A 12,675-nucleotide genomic window follows, 5' to 3' on the forward strand; every position below is an offset into this window, starting at 1 on the left:
TCCTCAACAAGAACATCTCCAAAACAGCATAGATTTATTAACACTCTAGATCACAATTAGCACAATATGTACTGCATTCCACCCATTTTATAGCTTCTCCTCCGAATTCCACAACCTTACAATACCCATTTAATTTTCTCTAGTTATTACATTTGATGTTTCCCTGCATATTACACTCAATCAAACACACATATTCTGTACTAGGTTCCATCCACAGTAATCTAACAATATAATTTAGAGAATGTCCAATCTTCTGTCATCTAAGTAATCTATCGTTCATTTTATTTGTTTTGCCCACAATAGCCCTCAAAAAGACATTGATTGTCCTCTACTTAAAAAGCCATGACTTCATTTTCTGATTCTTGATAAATATTGTTCCATTATTAAGATCACTTAATAGCTGTTTTCTCTTCTTCTCAGTCATCATTCTACCCGTTCGAAAATTCTGATAAAGTTGATAGTCAGAAACTTTTGGATCGTTTTAACGAATTCTGTGTGGATCGGGGCTCGGAAATTAATACTTCAAAGACCGAGGTGATGTCCTTTAAGCAACATAAATCTTTTAAGAGCAAATTAACTCTGGGAGGCACTCCTATAGAACCAGTAGATTCCTTAGTATACCTGAGGGTTACCTTTGCAGAGGATATGTCTTGGCAACCACACATTAGAAAGGCCATACACAGGCTAGAGTAGATTTCTGGTGCAACGCTTAAGGAGTTTTTGACGTCTTACTCTAAACCCATTTCTCCTGCACTCAAAATCTACGAAGTCAATGGTCTGGGGTCAGCCCTGTATGCGGCCGAGCTGTGCAGGTTCTCTAAACACAATGACATCACAAAATTTGAGAGCAAGTTTCTTAGAAACCTGACTTATCTCCCAACTAGTACTCCATTATACCCACTGTTTTGTGATTTACGTGTTACTAGGGACACGTTTAAAATTCGCCTGCAGCCCTTGTTGTACTGGTTGGCACTTGTGGACCACTCCCGAGCTAACTCAATATGCTAATAGTTTAAAGGATGTCATGAAGGCTGACCAATTTAATTCAATCCCATGGCTCTCAAACATGAAGTCAGCCATGTATTAATTAGGACTTCCTGATTTGTGGGATCTACCGAATACATCTGTCTTTCCATCTAAGGCTGCGATGAAAATAAAATACTGGTCTTTTGTGGAGGCAGAGGTTGCTCAGAAGCTGACAAGTGATTATATGGACATTAAGTCATGTTGGGGGCGGGAATTATTCTGGGACGTGGTGATGGTTCCACTGCAAAGAAAACTTTGCTTTCAGTTTCGTATAGGCACCCTACCCCTTAGGTTGTTTGCATCAGGCTGCAAGGGTGAAGGAAGCAGTACCTGTCCTATATTTGTCCACCAGAAGGAAAGTGTATCACATGTTATGTCCGCTTGCCCAGGCTATTTATTCCCCCGGAACAACTGGCTGTCAACGATTTGCAGGTGTACGGAACCACAAGGATGCTCTCCATATTTTTAAATCAGACTCTTCCATACCAATGGTTATTTTTATTGCAAAATGTCTGGGTGCAATGTGGGTACTACGTAAAAAAGCCCTAGGGCGCTCTCCCGTTTGATGATTCACATCTCAGCGTGTCTTATTCAGACCCTACTGGCTTATTTATTATTATTTTTTTTTACATTTCACTTTTAATGATATGTCTCATTTTTACAAGTATGTGCTTGTAAATATGCATGTATATACATATATGTATATATATAAATATCTCCAAGCTCAGAGTCCACCATTACACGATGAGCACTCCGAGGTGGGTGCTTGTCTTAGTTCGTGGTGATGGTACCGCGATAAATATCCAGCTCCAGAACTTCAAAAGAAGAGACAGCACTCACGAGTCAGGAGAATAACCCGTTCTTTATTATCGGGTTACTAGAACAACATTGTTCTGTTTGAAGTTCTGGAGCAGGATATATATATATATATTTCTTTTTTTTTTATCCGTCTTATGATATATGTCGTTAGTGTGATGGATTGTACTTTTATGACCCAGGTGGCCGAAATAAAGAGTTTTTGATTGATTGATTGTCAATCATCTGGTTTCGCCCACCAAGAGTCAGTCAGGTTTTAGTCCTCTCCAAGGATGCAAAACTGTACTAGTGTCAGCATGGGGCAACCAATTGAACAATTTGGAAGAGAGGAACTTTGCCACACTCTCACCAGTCTTTGATATGAGGACAACCCAACATACCAGACTGAAATCACTAGTCTGAGTAAAAGACCACCCTCTAGAAGAGGTTATCTTCTTAAATTCAATGAGTCTTCTGCGCGGCTATATCCTATCCTACCATTATATTACACCATAAAGGTCATTCATAAATGGGCGATACATAATATTTTTCGTGAACTTCAGGAGCAACACTCACTGTGCAGCCTTTGGAATGTGCAGTTCATATTCATCTGAAAGACAAGTTTAGATTTAGTTTTACTTTCAACTTAGTTTCACTTTAGTCTATGCTTTTTTGTTTTTAACTGTAGTGTTGATTTCTTGTTTGGTTGTCAATTCTTACTCAGAGTTTTATCTCCAGTTAGTAGATACATTTCCAGAACTGTTAATTAAATAGCCTTTGTTTTGATGTTGGCCGATAGTCTTAAAACGTGGGGTGACATGTAGTTTTTGTTTAACTCGGTTGCATTTTTTGATAAAATCATCCAGTATCTTTGAAACTATCAACAGTGCAACACACACCTAAAGATTTGTGATACATTGGAGCTTTTGAAACATTTGGACTTTAGTTCAATTCGAGTCACATAAAAGAAAGTTGGAATAAAAATAAAATTAAAATCAAAAGAGGATGTTACCCACTACCTCTGCTCTATGCTGGCAATGTAGTACAGCACCTGGAGATTTCCTCACATATGGTGGTCATGTTCTCTCATCACCACGTACTGGAAAGAGATCCTTGGCCATATCAAGGGAGTTTCGCGCTTACCTCTCCCAGACTCCTATAATACTTGAGTTTTAGGCATCCGCCCTGTAGAATTGGAAGCGATAACCCTCATAGATTGGCGCCTTATAAGTCATATGCTTGGCACTGCCCAGAAACTCATTGCTTTTCACTGGAAGAAGCCCTCTGCTCCTCACGTCACCCAAGCCTCTGGTATGTCTTGGCCATAGTGCTTTTGTCTCATAAGATAGCACACACAGATACTACGTTCACCCACATTTGGCAGCCCTTGATAGCTAGATTATTTCATTCACGTGGAATACTCCTGCTTTACACCTCCCAGGATCAGAGCGCTCCAATTATTCAATTAGGGCATCCCATTGGTATAGCGTAAACTACTATGGGGGCGATGGGCTCATCTCACTTCGCACCCCTTTCCCATCCCTCTCCCATGTCCTTTTCTCCCCCTTACAAGGCCTTATTTCTACCTGGTGAAGTGCCAGTCATCAGAGGCATTTTTTCAACCTTTAATGCTCAATGGTTCATTTGTATTGTCTTGAATATCGTTTGCAAATATGTGTGCAGACTTCATATCTATTGTGCCCCTTCATTGGCCCTTCCTTCCAGGCATCGTCTTGGCTGCCGCATGTGTACAGTCTGAGATTGTCCAGCTTACTGTGATTCTGCACTGAATGGCAACTTGCTGGATGACTTTTTATGCTATCAATATGTTGTGTTCCATGCTGTCTTGTTTTGTAAAATCCTCAATAAAAATATTTTAGTAAAAAAAAGAGGATGTTAGAGATAGAGACAGTAGTTAATTCCAGCTTTTAAACCCTTATAAACATAAATGGTTTAACCTTAGTTGAGTACAAAAGTTATGTTTATTTTTGTATTATCCTAACATTTTATATTTCATGAAAATAATATAAATTCTTGCGTAGATCTTAAATGACAAGTTTGGTTGGAATACCTGTAATACCTGTAACAAGCAATAACTAGCAGAGGATAGGAAAGACATTTCTAAGTGGAGCAGGGAAGGAAGTGTTATGTACATATAATAGCAGTTCACTATCCTTATGATCATAACTGCTTGGCTATTCCCTGTGGTCGAGCGGGATCCTGGTACACCTTTAATAACATATAACAGTAGTTAAAAATAAAAAAAGTATTACCTTTTATAAGGGGAAGCCCTTGAGCACCTACATTGTCCGTCTCTAGCCCCGTCCTCTCAGCTCTCTTTGTATTTCCTTGAAAGATATCAGTCTTCTTTGTGATGAATTTGCCCGTGATGAAGAACTACTATCAAAGGATAAGTGGAAGAAACACTTGACATCTTGATCACTGATTATTCATCACCATTCATAACTGTTAATATAGAATAGCGAGCAGTACCTATACTAAACCTGGGAGGTGGGAAGAGGAGAAAACAAATATTAAGTAAACAGATTAATGAGGGCAAATTATCCAAGTGAGTGCATTTCCTCACACCAGAGTCAAGCAAATGTTAGTTACAAAAACATACATGGACTTCCACATGGCTGCTCAACATATTCCAAAGGAAGGCAGCAGGGACACTTTTAATCTGGTAGAATGGGACCTTTTTTATCCAGGCCAGAAACATTCAATGTACCTATCATATTCCTTTCTTAAAATGAATTTGTATTTATTTTAAAACTTTTTAATCGTACATCAGCAATTAAAGATTGATATTGTCATTTATTTACCATAGTTGTTTACTAGAAACAACCCATCAAGCTCTATCTTTCTTAAACCCAGGAGCCCCTAAACCTGAACATTGCTGAAGAAATAAGATCTTATTTCTGTAGGCATATCTATGTCATACAGCAAAACCTCTGGGAGAGGATTTAACAAGGCTTTCCCCACCAACTTTGAGTCTTGAAACCTGGAGGCACAGTTTAGGTAGATGGGATCTTCGGACATAGGAAACAAATTGATGTCTGGATTACTTCATACACTGAAGATATTTTTGTAGCTGAGATCTCAGATTAAAATTAAATGAATTAATTAAAAGCCATTCAGAATTCTGCTCAGGTGGTCCACTGTGTCTTTTTGCTCCCCTATCATGTAAGTTCTGGCTGGTATAAGTTCCTTATCAGGGCAAGATGCCAGAGTTATTAGACTACTACCTGATCCCAGTATTCTTGCCTTGTGTTGTAAGACCTTGTCATGGGTTTGTATATCTGAATTGGACCAGTTGTGCTGGCATCATAGGTAAAACGGGTTTTGGAGGTGGTGATCTGTTATGAATTTCAACATGTGTATAAATAAAGTGTTTTTCTTGAGAGTTTCAAAAACATGGTACTATGTGACCCCTCAAATCCCCCCCAAGCGAACATTTAAACCTCAATGGAGTGGATCTGAGAAAATGGTCACTTCGGTTTCTGATCCCTTTATCACATTAGTTGTCCTGACCCACCAGTGTAAGGTTTCCTCAGCTTCTTTGTGGTGGCTTTGTCACCTTCTCCAACCCCCAGTTTTCTGATGTATTTGGTCTTCTGAGCAGTGAGGAATTCTTATTGATGTCTGCCTGTGGGGTTGAAGGAAAGGCTGCTTTACTGAAAGGAAATTCCCCTTTCCACTCCTTCCCATGGTTGCCTGAATATGACCATTGATGTGTAGTTGGCATCTCTGAACAGGGAAAGTAAATCTCTACTCCAAAGGATACACTAATTCAGTTCAGTTTCTATTTCTTTTATTTATCGCGGTGAATTGGAGAGGACAGCTTACTTTCTTTTCGGAGAAAACCATCCTCATTTCATATTTGACCAATGAAGTTGCCTAACTGTTTAAACATGGGTACCTTAAAAGCAGGTAAGGTGTGAGTAACTTTCACACAAAAAATTATATAGAATGTCAGAAGAAAATTGTCTTTGAAGAAATGGTAGGGTAAAATTACGTAAAACTCGTAACTGGTTTAGCAAAGTGCAAACAACTGAAAAGAAAATTACAATGCTGAAAAAACACTTTTCTATTGTACACCACAGGCATGTAGAAATTTATTTGAAAAATCTTCTTGTCCCTGAGACAAGATGCTGTAGAAATCTGCTTCTCCTAAAAACATTCTACTTTTCCCATTTGGCGCCATGCAGTGCGATAATGTTATGGTAATGTATTCACTATGTCAGAACTCTAGTACAATCAGGCTTTGATTAACCTAGGGTTCATGTTATGCCAAGGTTTGGATTGTAGCACGTGTCTAACTCTGCCATCTTTTCAATTGTACTAGATTTTAAATATGAAGGGTATTTGCCTGGGCTCTGTTTAGGTAAGGTTCACAGCAGAATTCTGGATACAATACGGTACTGATTATGCTGCAGCTCTTTTCTTGCTCAGTTTCAGATGAAGGCTAGGATCTTCTGATTGTTCTGGCAGAGGGCACACTTTCAGTTGATTTTGCTAAAAGTCTGTTAGATTAAATAAACCAAAAGAATACTTGTGATCAAGGATACTATTGGCAATCACTTGACTAGAATTTTGTTCACCAGGCAGAATTTCAATATCTTTGATACAATATCCTTGTGCCAGAGAATACGTTTTCAATTTTTGATGTTGACGATGCTTTCCTCAGGGACGCCCTTAAGTGGCTTTTAGATTTAAATCCATAAAATCACCATTCTACTCATTCAGGTTTATTTGAAATCCCACCCCAAAATGTACACGTCAAGTAGGGATACCATTTTTTACAGTTGCTCAAAAGGGGCCTTTTGTATCTCAAAATTATTTGTGACAAACATCAAGTGGAGAGAAGAAGTGTTTAACTATTGTTTAACCAAATGTTTATGTTAAAACAGCAAAATACATAACTGCCTGCAGATATTTTCAACTGGATTTTGCCTTGCCCATTTCTTTAGGACAATTGGTTTAAATGTCCATGCCATATGTATGCTGTAAAAATGATGGACATGTGCAATCTGAGGGGAAACCTGACTTTACACTTCATTTATATTTGATCACGGGGGAAGCAGTAGAATCGTCTACGTGCATTTTTGCAGTCACACTTTTGGATCAAAGTATGCTCGGCAGCACTGAATGGACCTTGCCAAAGTAGCAGCTGGCCCTGCCCAATTCGGCTTAACACCTGGGGACATTATATCTATCACCAGTGACATCACCCATCCAAAAATAGTGGTTGCCTTGGAAAGAACTGACTCATGTAAAGCAGGCACTATTTTTATACTGCATTAGTAATTTGTGGCTTTGGTCTGGGCTTGCATTCTTAGTGCCAAATCTTCCTGGGCAGAATGCAAAGGAGCATTTGTTCTCACCTCAGAGGCAAGGTGGGCTGACTGCCATGTTTGAGAGCTGTAAGAGTACTCTGTGCTATTAGAGCATGTAGTCATAGCTGATGCAGAAGCTTAGCTCCAATAGGCCTAACATACCACTTGGTCCAATAAAACGACTCATTATTGTTTATGCAGTGTTTCTTCACTTAATGTTCCTTTATTCTTGTTTGACAAGGAATCCGAGTCTATACTTACATTTTTCCTATCTTCCGTAGACATTACCTATAATATGTGTTCCTTTCCCTGCCTTAATCACTTAGTCTTGTGTCTTTATGTATTTTTATCTCCCGTTCCCCTCTGCTAACAGCTTACCAAGGACGAACCCTTGGGAACTCTGACACAGGTTGGTATGACTTTCTCCCACCAGCATGCTACCAGCAGAGAGTTGTCAGCGTTGTTGTCCTCTCACCTTTCAATGATCCATTAAAATGATGAAGCAGTACAGTATTGGGTTCCAGTGTACAGGCTTTTAATAAACAAGTATTAAAGATCAAGTGAGGTAGAAGCTTATGTCTTACTTTAAATTATCTTCCGACTTACTATTCCTTTAAGAAAGAAGATATTCCGATATTTAGGCAATGTGCACAACCAATACCTCAGTATAGGCGGTCGGAGGCTGTGATGAGCGGAAAAAATGATTGTCAGTTTACATATGTTGAGTTTTGTTTTCTCTTACTGTTTAGGGGCTATCACTTTAATTTGTGAAACCTCCTTTTCCTTGATAAATTTAAGGAACGATAAAGTTTGGCAAGTATTAGTCTCCCTTTGCATTAGTGTTCATTGTTGCAATACTCCTTGCTTTTGTTTCTTGTTTGTGCTGGTTGGTGTATGAGCTTACTAGGTGATTTCAACATGTTCATCATTGTCCTAGAATTGTTATTATTTTCCTTGTTTGTGGCACTGTGCATTTCTTGGCTCTTATTACTGTCTTTGTATCAGCCAATGCATGTTTGTCTTTGTCTTCATTCCAGTTTTTGGGAGGATTTTGTTCTACATTGTGTTGGTTGTCTTTACATATTCTTAGTTGCTTTCTTTGTGTCATTTGTCTTTTTTCACTGTCCATTGTTTCTTTTTCTTAACCCTTTCCCAGTAAGCCGCTGGTGTGGAATCATCTGTTATCAAACATGAAATCTGAGGTAGGCAGGTACCTGATGTCTTTGTGAGACATCATAAGTTACAGGTGGTTTTTACTACCTAATTACAACACTTGCCACCTTTATGAAATTCGTCAGGTGAGATGTGAATTGATAGCCTCTCTGTAGGGATTGCTCCTGAAGTATAGCTAAATTGTTGTTTCATTTCCCAGTTCAAGCACATAACTTGGGCAGAGAACATGAAGAGCCACAGCACCTGAACTAGAGTTTCATGTATGTCCATACACAACACTGTCACTATTAGTTAGGAACTAATCTTAGGCATTTGCTGTTTTAACAATAGTTTTTTTTTTATTTTGTTGGTCTTTGTTCTGCTGTCAATGCTTTTATTAATCTTTGACTTTTTGCATACGATTGTTAGTGTTTATACTTTAACTGTGAGGCTTCTATTTGGCTTAACTTTCTACTTTCTGTTAAACATTTTACATTTTTTTTAACGTATTTTTTCCTTTGATTTTTGCACTGCTTTTCATGTTTGCTGGGCATTGTTTGTTTTGTGCGAAGCGTTTTTGTTTGCCTTTAGGCTGGTGTTCGTTTTTGGACTACTCTTTATTTTAAGATTGACCTGAGGTTATATGTTTACTAGAATTCAGTTTTAAAAAAACACACTTACGACAGTGCTTAATGTTTAAGATTAGGATTCATGCAGCACCAAGTTGACCAATAAAAATGAAGGGCAAAGCCAACCATGCTTTCGATCTTTTTGAGAACGCTGTAATAAGGATTAGGAACTAAAAAAGTACAGTTCTTACAGAACTTAAGTATTTTAGTGAGAGTGAACAACTTCATGCTTAGTAGAACGGTCCTATGTATAATTTACCAGGAATAATAATCTCCTTTAAGGGGATAAGGTTTCTTGAACTGTTACGTGTTTAGATTCAGTCTTTTCATCCACCTGACATATTCTAAGGCCGATGTATAAGAGGAAATGCTCTTGTGAGTAGAATAGTGAACAGTTACTATAACCCACTTTCCTAAGAGATACAGAACAGCAAGTTCAGGGGAGTGATTATGTGAAATTGCTCATATAGCGAACTAAATTGTTCACCCATCATTGAAATGTAGTCTGAAGGAAAAATTGTTGCTCTTGTTTTGAAGTTCTCAAAGAGAAATTTCTTTGTTTTCCTCCCAGATTTCTTCTTTTATTACTTTATTCTTGCTGGGGCCATGGTATTTTATGTAACTTCTGTACTAGACAATATGTATAAGAGTTGTTTACAGAATATAACAGCGTTTGCTATAAAAAGCAGAGGTGTTCAGTGGCGCAGGATAGTAAAAAACACAATTCTGTGCGTTTTTGCATATTAGTGTCATGGTATTGTTTGACTAGAAATAAGATGGGAGGGGGCAGGGTGCCAGAGATTTGCTGTACCAAATTCATGCCAGACATCTTAATGGATCTTGTAAGGCAGGGGTGGTGCATTTCGCTTTTTAATATTAACATTGAAGTCTGCATGTGTTTTCTATTACCAGTGTGTCGACTCCCTTCATGCAGGAAGCTGCTACTTAATTCAACCAATCAGGCCCATGGTTGAGTCTATTACCCCTCAGATTATAGTCTTCAGGATATTTGTAGTCCTCTCCATTAGGTACTTACTCCAATTAATTTTGACGGTAACACTATTGCGCCAACAGGCTGGTACACGTGGAAAATAAAGTGTAGTTATAGTCCGTGTACATTTTACAAGAGTTAAATGTGTTCTGTAACCTAAAGGGGTATCTGATTGGTTGATCTGGAATTCTGCATGGTGCATTCTTTTGCCTTATTCCGATGCAAGGTATTTTACATGGGTATAGTATACGCCCTCATATTCACCATAAATCAGCTGTTACCTGTTCCTTGCATGTATGCATACATTACTTCAATCGAAACTCCAGATAATGGCTTTTAATGAGGGTAAAGCATAAATAGGAAAAACATATTTTTAAGCGTTTCATCGAACAACGTTGTGACTTATATCAAAGAGTACATTTCACTAGATTACTAGGGAAATAAACTTTAAAATAGTTTAAAAAGTCAAAAAATATTTGGATTTAAAGTAAAACGTTTCAAAAAATGAAAAACTGAAAACACGTAAAACAAAGTTTAGCTCGTCTATAGTACCTCTTTCTGTGTTGTAAAGAAAAGGACACTAGTTCCTCTCCTTTGGTTTTTACATAACAATATTGTAAATCAATTAGAACGATACAAGTATAAAATACTTGTTATGTAAATGGATATATAATGCCTGCTTTTGATGTGATCATCCTTGCTTATGGCAGGAAATACTAACTTCTGCTTTGCAAATTTGCCTGACTTTTTAAAACTATTTAGCAGCTTATGGCAGCAAACACGCTCATTTCTGTAAAACATATGAGAACCTCTGCAGAACATTCAGACATACATAGCAGACAAGCATACCAATCTTCAGAGACACAATCTTCTTCCAAGAGCACTCCTTTTCCTTTTCATGCCTCTGGTCTAAAGCATAGGACTAGCTTGCCCAGTAGACTTTTTAAATTTTAACTAATAAATGAAAGTAATAAAGGCACCTGCGGATATGTTCAGTTTACCCCCATGTGTCCATTGTATGTGAACAATTCCAATACTTCTCACTTACTTTCTAAAGAATAAGAAAAGAGTTTTTGGAGGAAAGTAATTTTGTCTGTCTTAAGGCCCAGTTGGAACAAAAATAGGAACATTATTTCCTTTGCAGGAGCATGCTAAAATAACATTAATCAATTTAGTTTTAGTTTACATTGGTGTTAACGCACTACACATCACCTATGGCCACCACAGAGCTGTCGTTTTCTGCTGGTACTACTTACAAAACGGTGGGTTTGATTTTATAAATTCTTTGTTAAGTGCATAGAAATTTCCAAATGCTGCCTACAGTGACATTTATTTTTAACACTTTACCTGTGGCTGAGATTCTTATGAAAAGAACATGTTGCTTAAGTGTATACACTGAAAAGCAGTTATTCTTCACATACCTTTTCCGAAAACCTAAGTTTCCTACTTGATTTTTGTAAGCAACACCCCACTTGGAAGATCCTTATTCAAAGTATACTAAATAGGCATTTGGACATACAAATAGACTTCACTGGATTTCACTTCAGGGACCAGAATACTGAGTTGGGTAATGTTGCTACAAATTGGTAACCAAAGCGGAACACTGGTAATGAGCAGAGCATAGTGGAAAGCAAAGTCCCAGAGTTCTGTGTCTGTCCTTGTTATCCACTAGCCTTAATTAGTGTTGAGACACTTACTAGAATAGAACACCCCTAAATATAGACAAGACATTTCTATTGATTACTGCCTGTTAATGGCCACGCAAGACGTTCCAAAAAAGGGCACCTTAACCATGACATACAGATTACCCTACTATTCTGGGGATCAATCAATCAGGATTTATAAAGTGTGCCTAATCACCCGATGGGGTATCCAAGCGCTTGCAAGGCTCTTCCAAGCCCAACAGGCTTATTCGACCAGCCAGGTCTTGAGGGTCATTCGGAATTCTAGAAGTGAGGTGTTGGTCCAGAGGTGTGTGGGGAGGCTGCTTCAGGTTTTTGCTGCGATGTGGGAGAACGAACGTCCTCCTCTTCTACTTCGGTAGATGTGGGGAGTATGGGCAAGTGAAAGGTAGGCGGAGCGTAGTCTTATCGATGGTTGGTGGAAGTTCAGGCGGTGTTTAATGTATGCAAGTCCTTGGTTTTGTAGAGCCTTGTGTGCATGGGTCAGCAGCTTGAATTGACATCTCTTCTGTATGGGGAGCTAATGGAGTTTCCTGAGGTGGGGTGTGATGTGGGTTAGTCTGGGAAGGCAGAGGATGTGTTTGGCTGCAGCATTCCGTATGGTCTGAAGTCTCTGTATGTATGCGTCTATTCCTATCAGAGGGCATTGCTGTAGTCCAGTCGGCTGGTGATGAGGGCATGTGTCACGGTGCATCTCGTGTATACGGGTAGCCACTTGAAGATTTTACGTAGCATGCGCAGAGTGAGGAAGCAAACAGAGAAGATGCTTTTTATCTGTGATTTCATGGCGAGCTTGTTGTCAGTGATGATTCCGAGGTTTCTGGTGTGGTTGTAGGGAGTGGGTGCGGGTGCAGGTCCTAGGTCTGTTTGCCACCAGGAGTCGCTCCATGTGTTGCTGCTGTTGCCTAAGATCTGTACTTCTATCTTGTTTGTGTTCAGTTGCAGGCAGTTGTACTTCAACCAGTCGATGATGTTTGTCATGCATCTGTGGAAGTTGGTTCTGGTGGCGATGGGGACGTTAGTGAGTGAGAGGATGAGTTGGGTGTCGTCTGTGCAAGAAA

At 38.8% G+C, this 12,675-nt stretch overlaps 1 protein-coding gene across 2 annotated transcripts in view; it reads left to right on the forward strand.

Moving 5' to 3' along the window:
- Positions 1-12,675, forward strand: part of SRL (sarcalumenin) — a 179,633-nt gene that overhangs the window by 146,209 nt on the left and 20,749 nt on the right. The window contains exon 5 of one of the 2 annotated variants that reach the window (XM_085628461.1): positions 7,534-7,569. The exons of the other annotated variant lie outside the window; for it this stretch is intronic. Within the exon in view, the coding sequence (XP_085484587.1) occupies positions 7,534-7,569 (36 nt within the window). The remainder of the gene's footprint in view (positions 1-7,533; positions 7,570-12,675) is intronic. 2 annotated transcript variants of the gene reach the window in all.

This window comes from Triturus cristatus, chromosome 10 (genome assembly GCF_964204655.1).
Source record: "Triturus cristatus chromosome 10, aTriCri1.1, whole genome shotgun sequence".
Classification (NCBI taxonomy): Eukaryota; Metazoa; Chordata; class Amphibia; order Caudata; family Salamandridae; genus Triturus; species Triturus cristatus.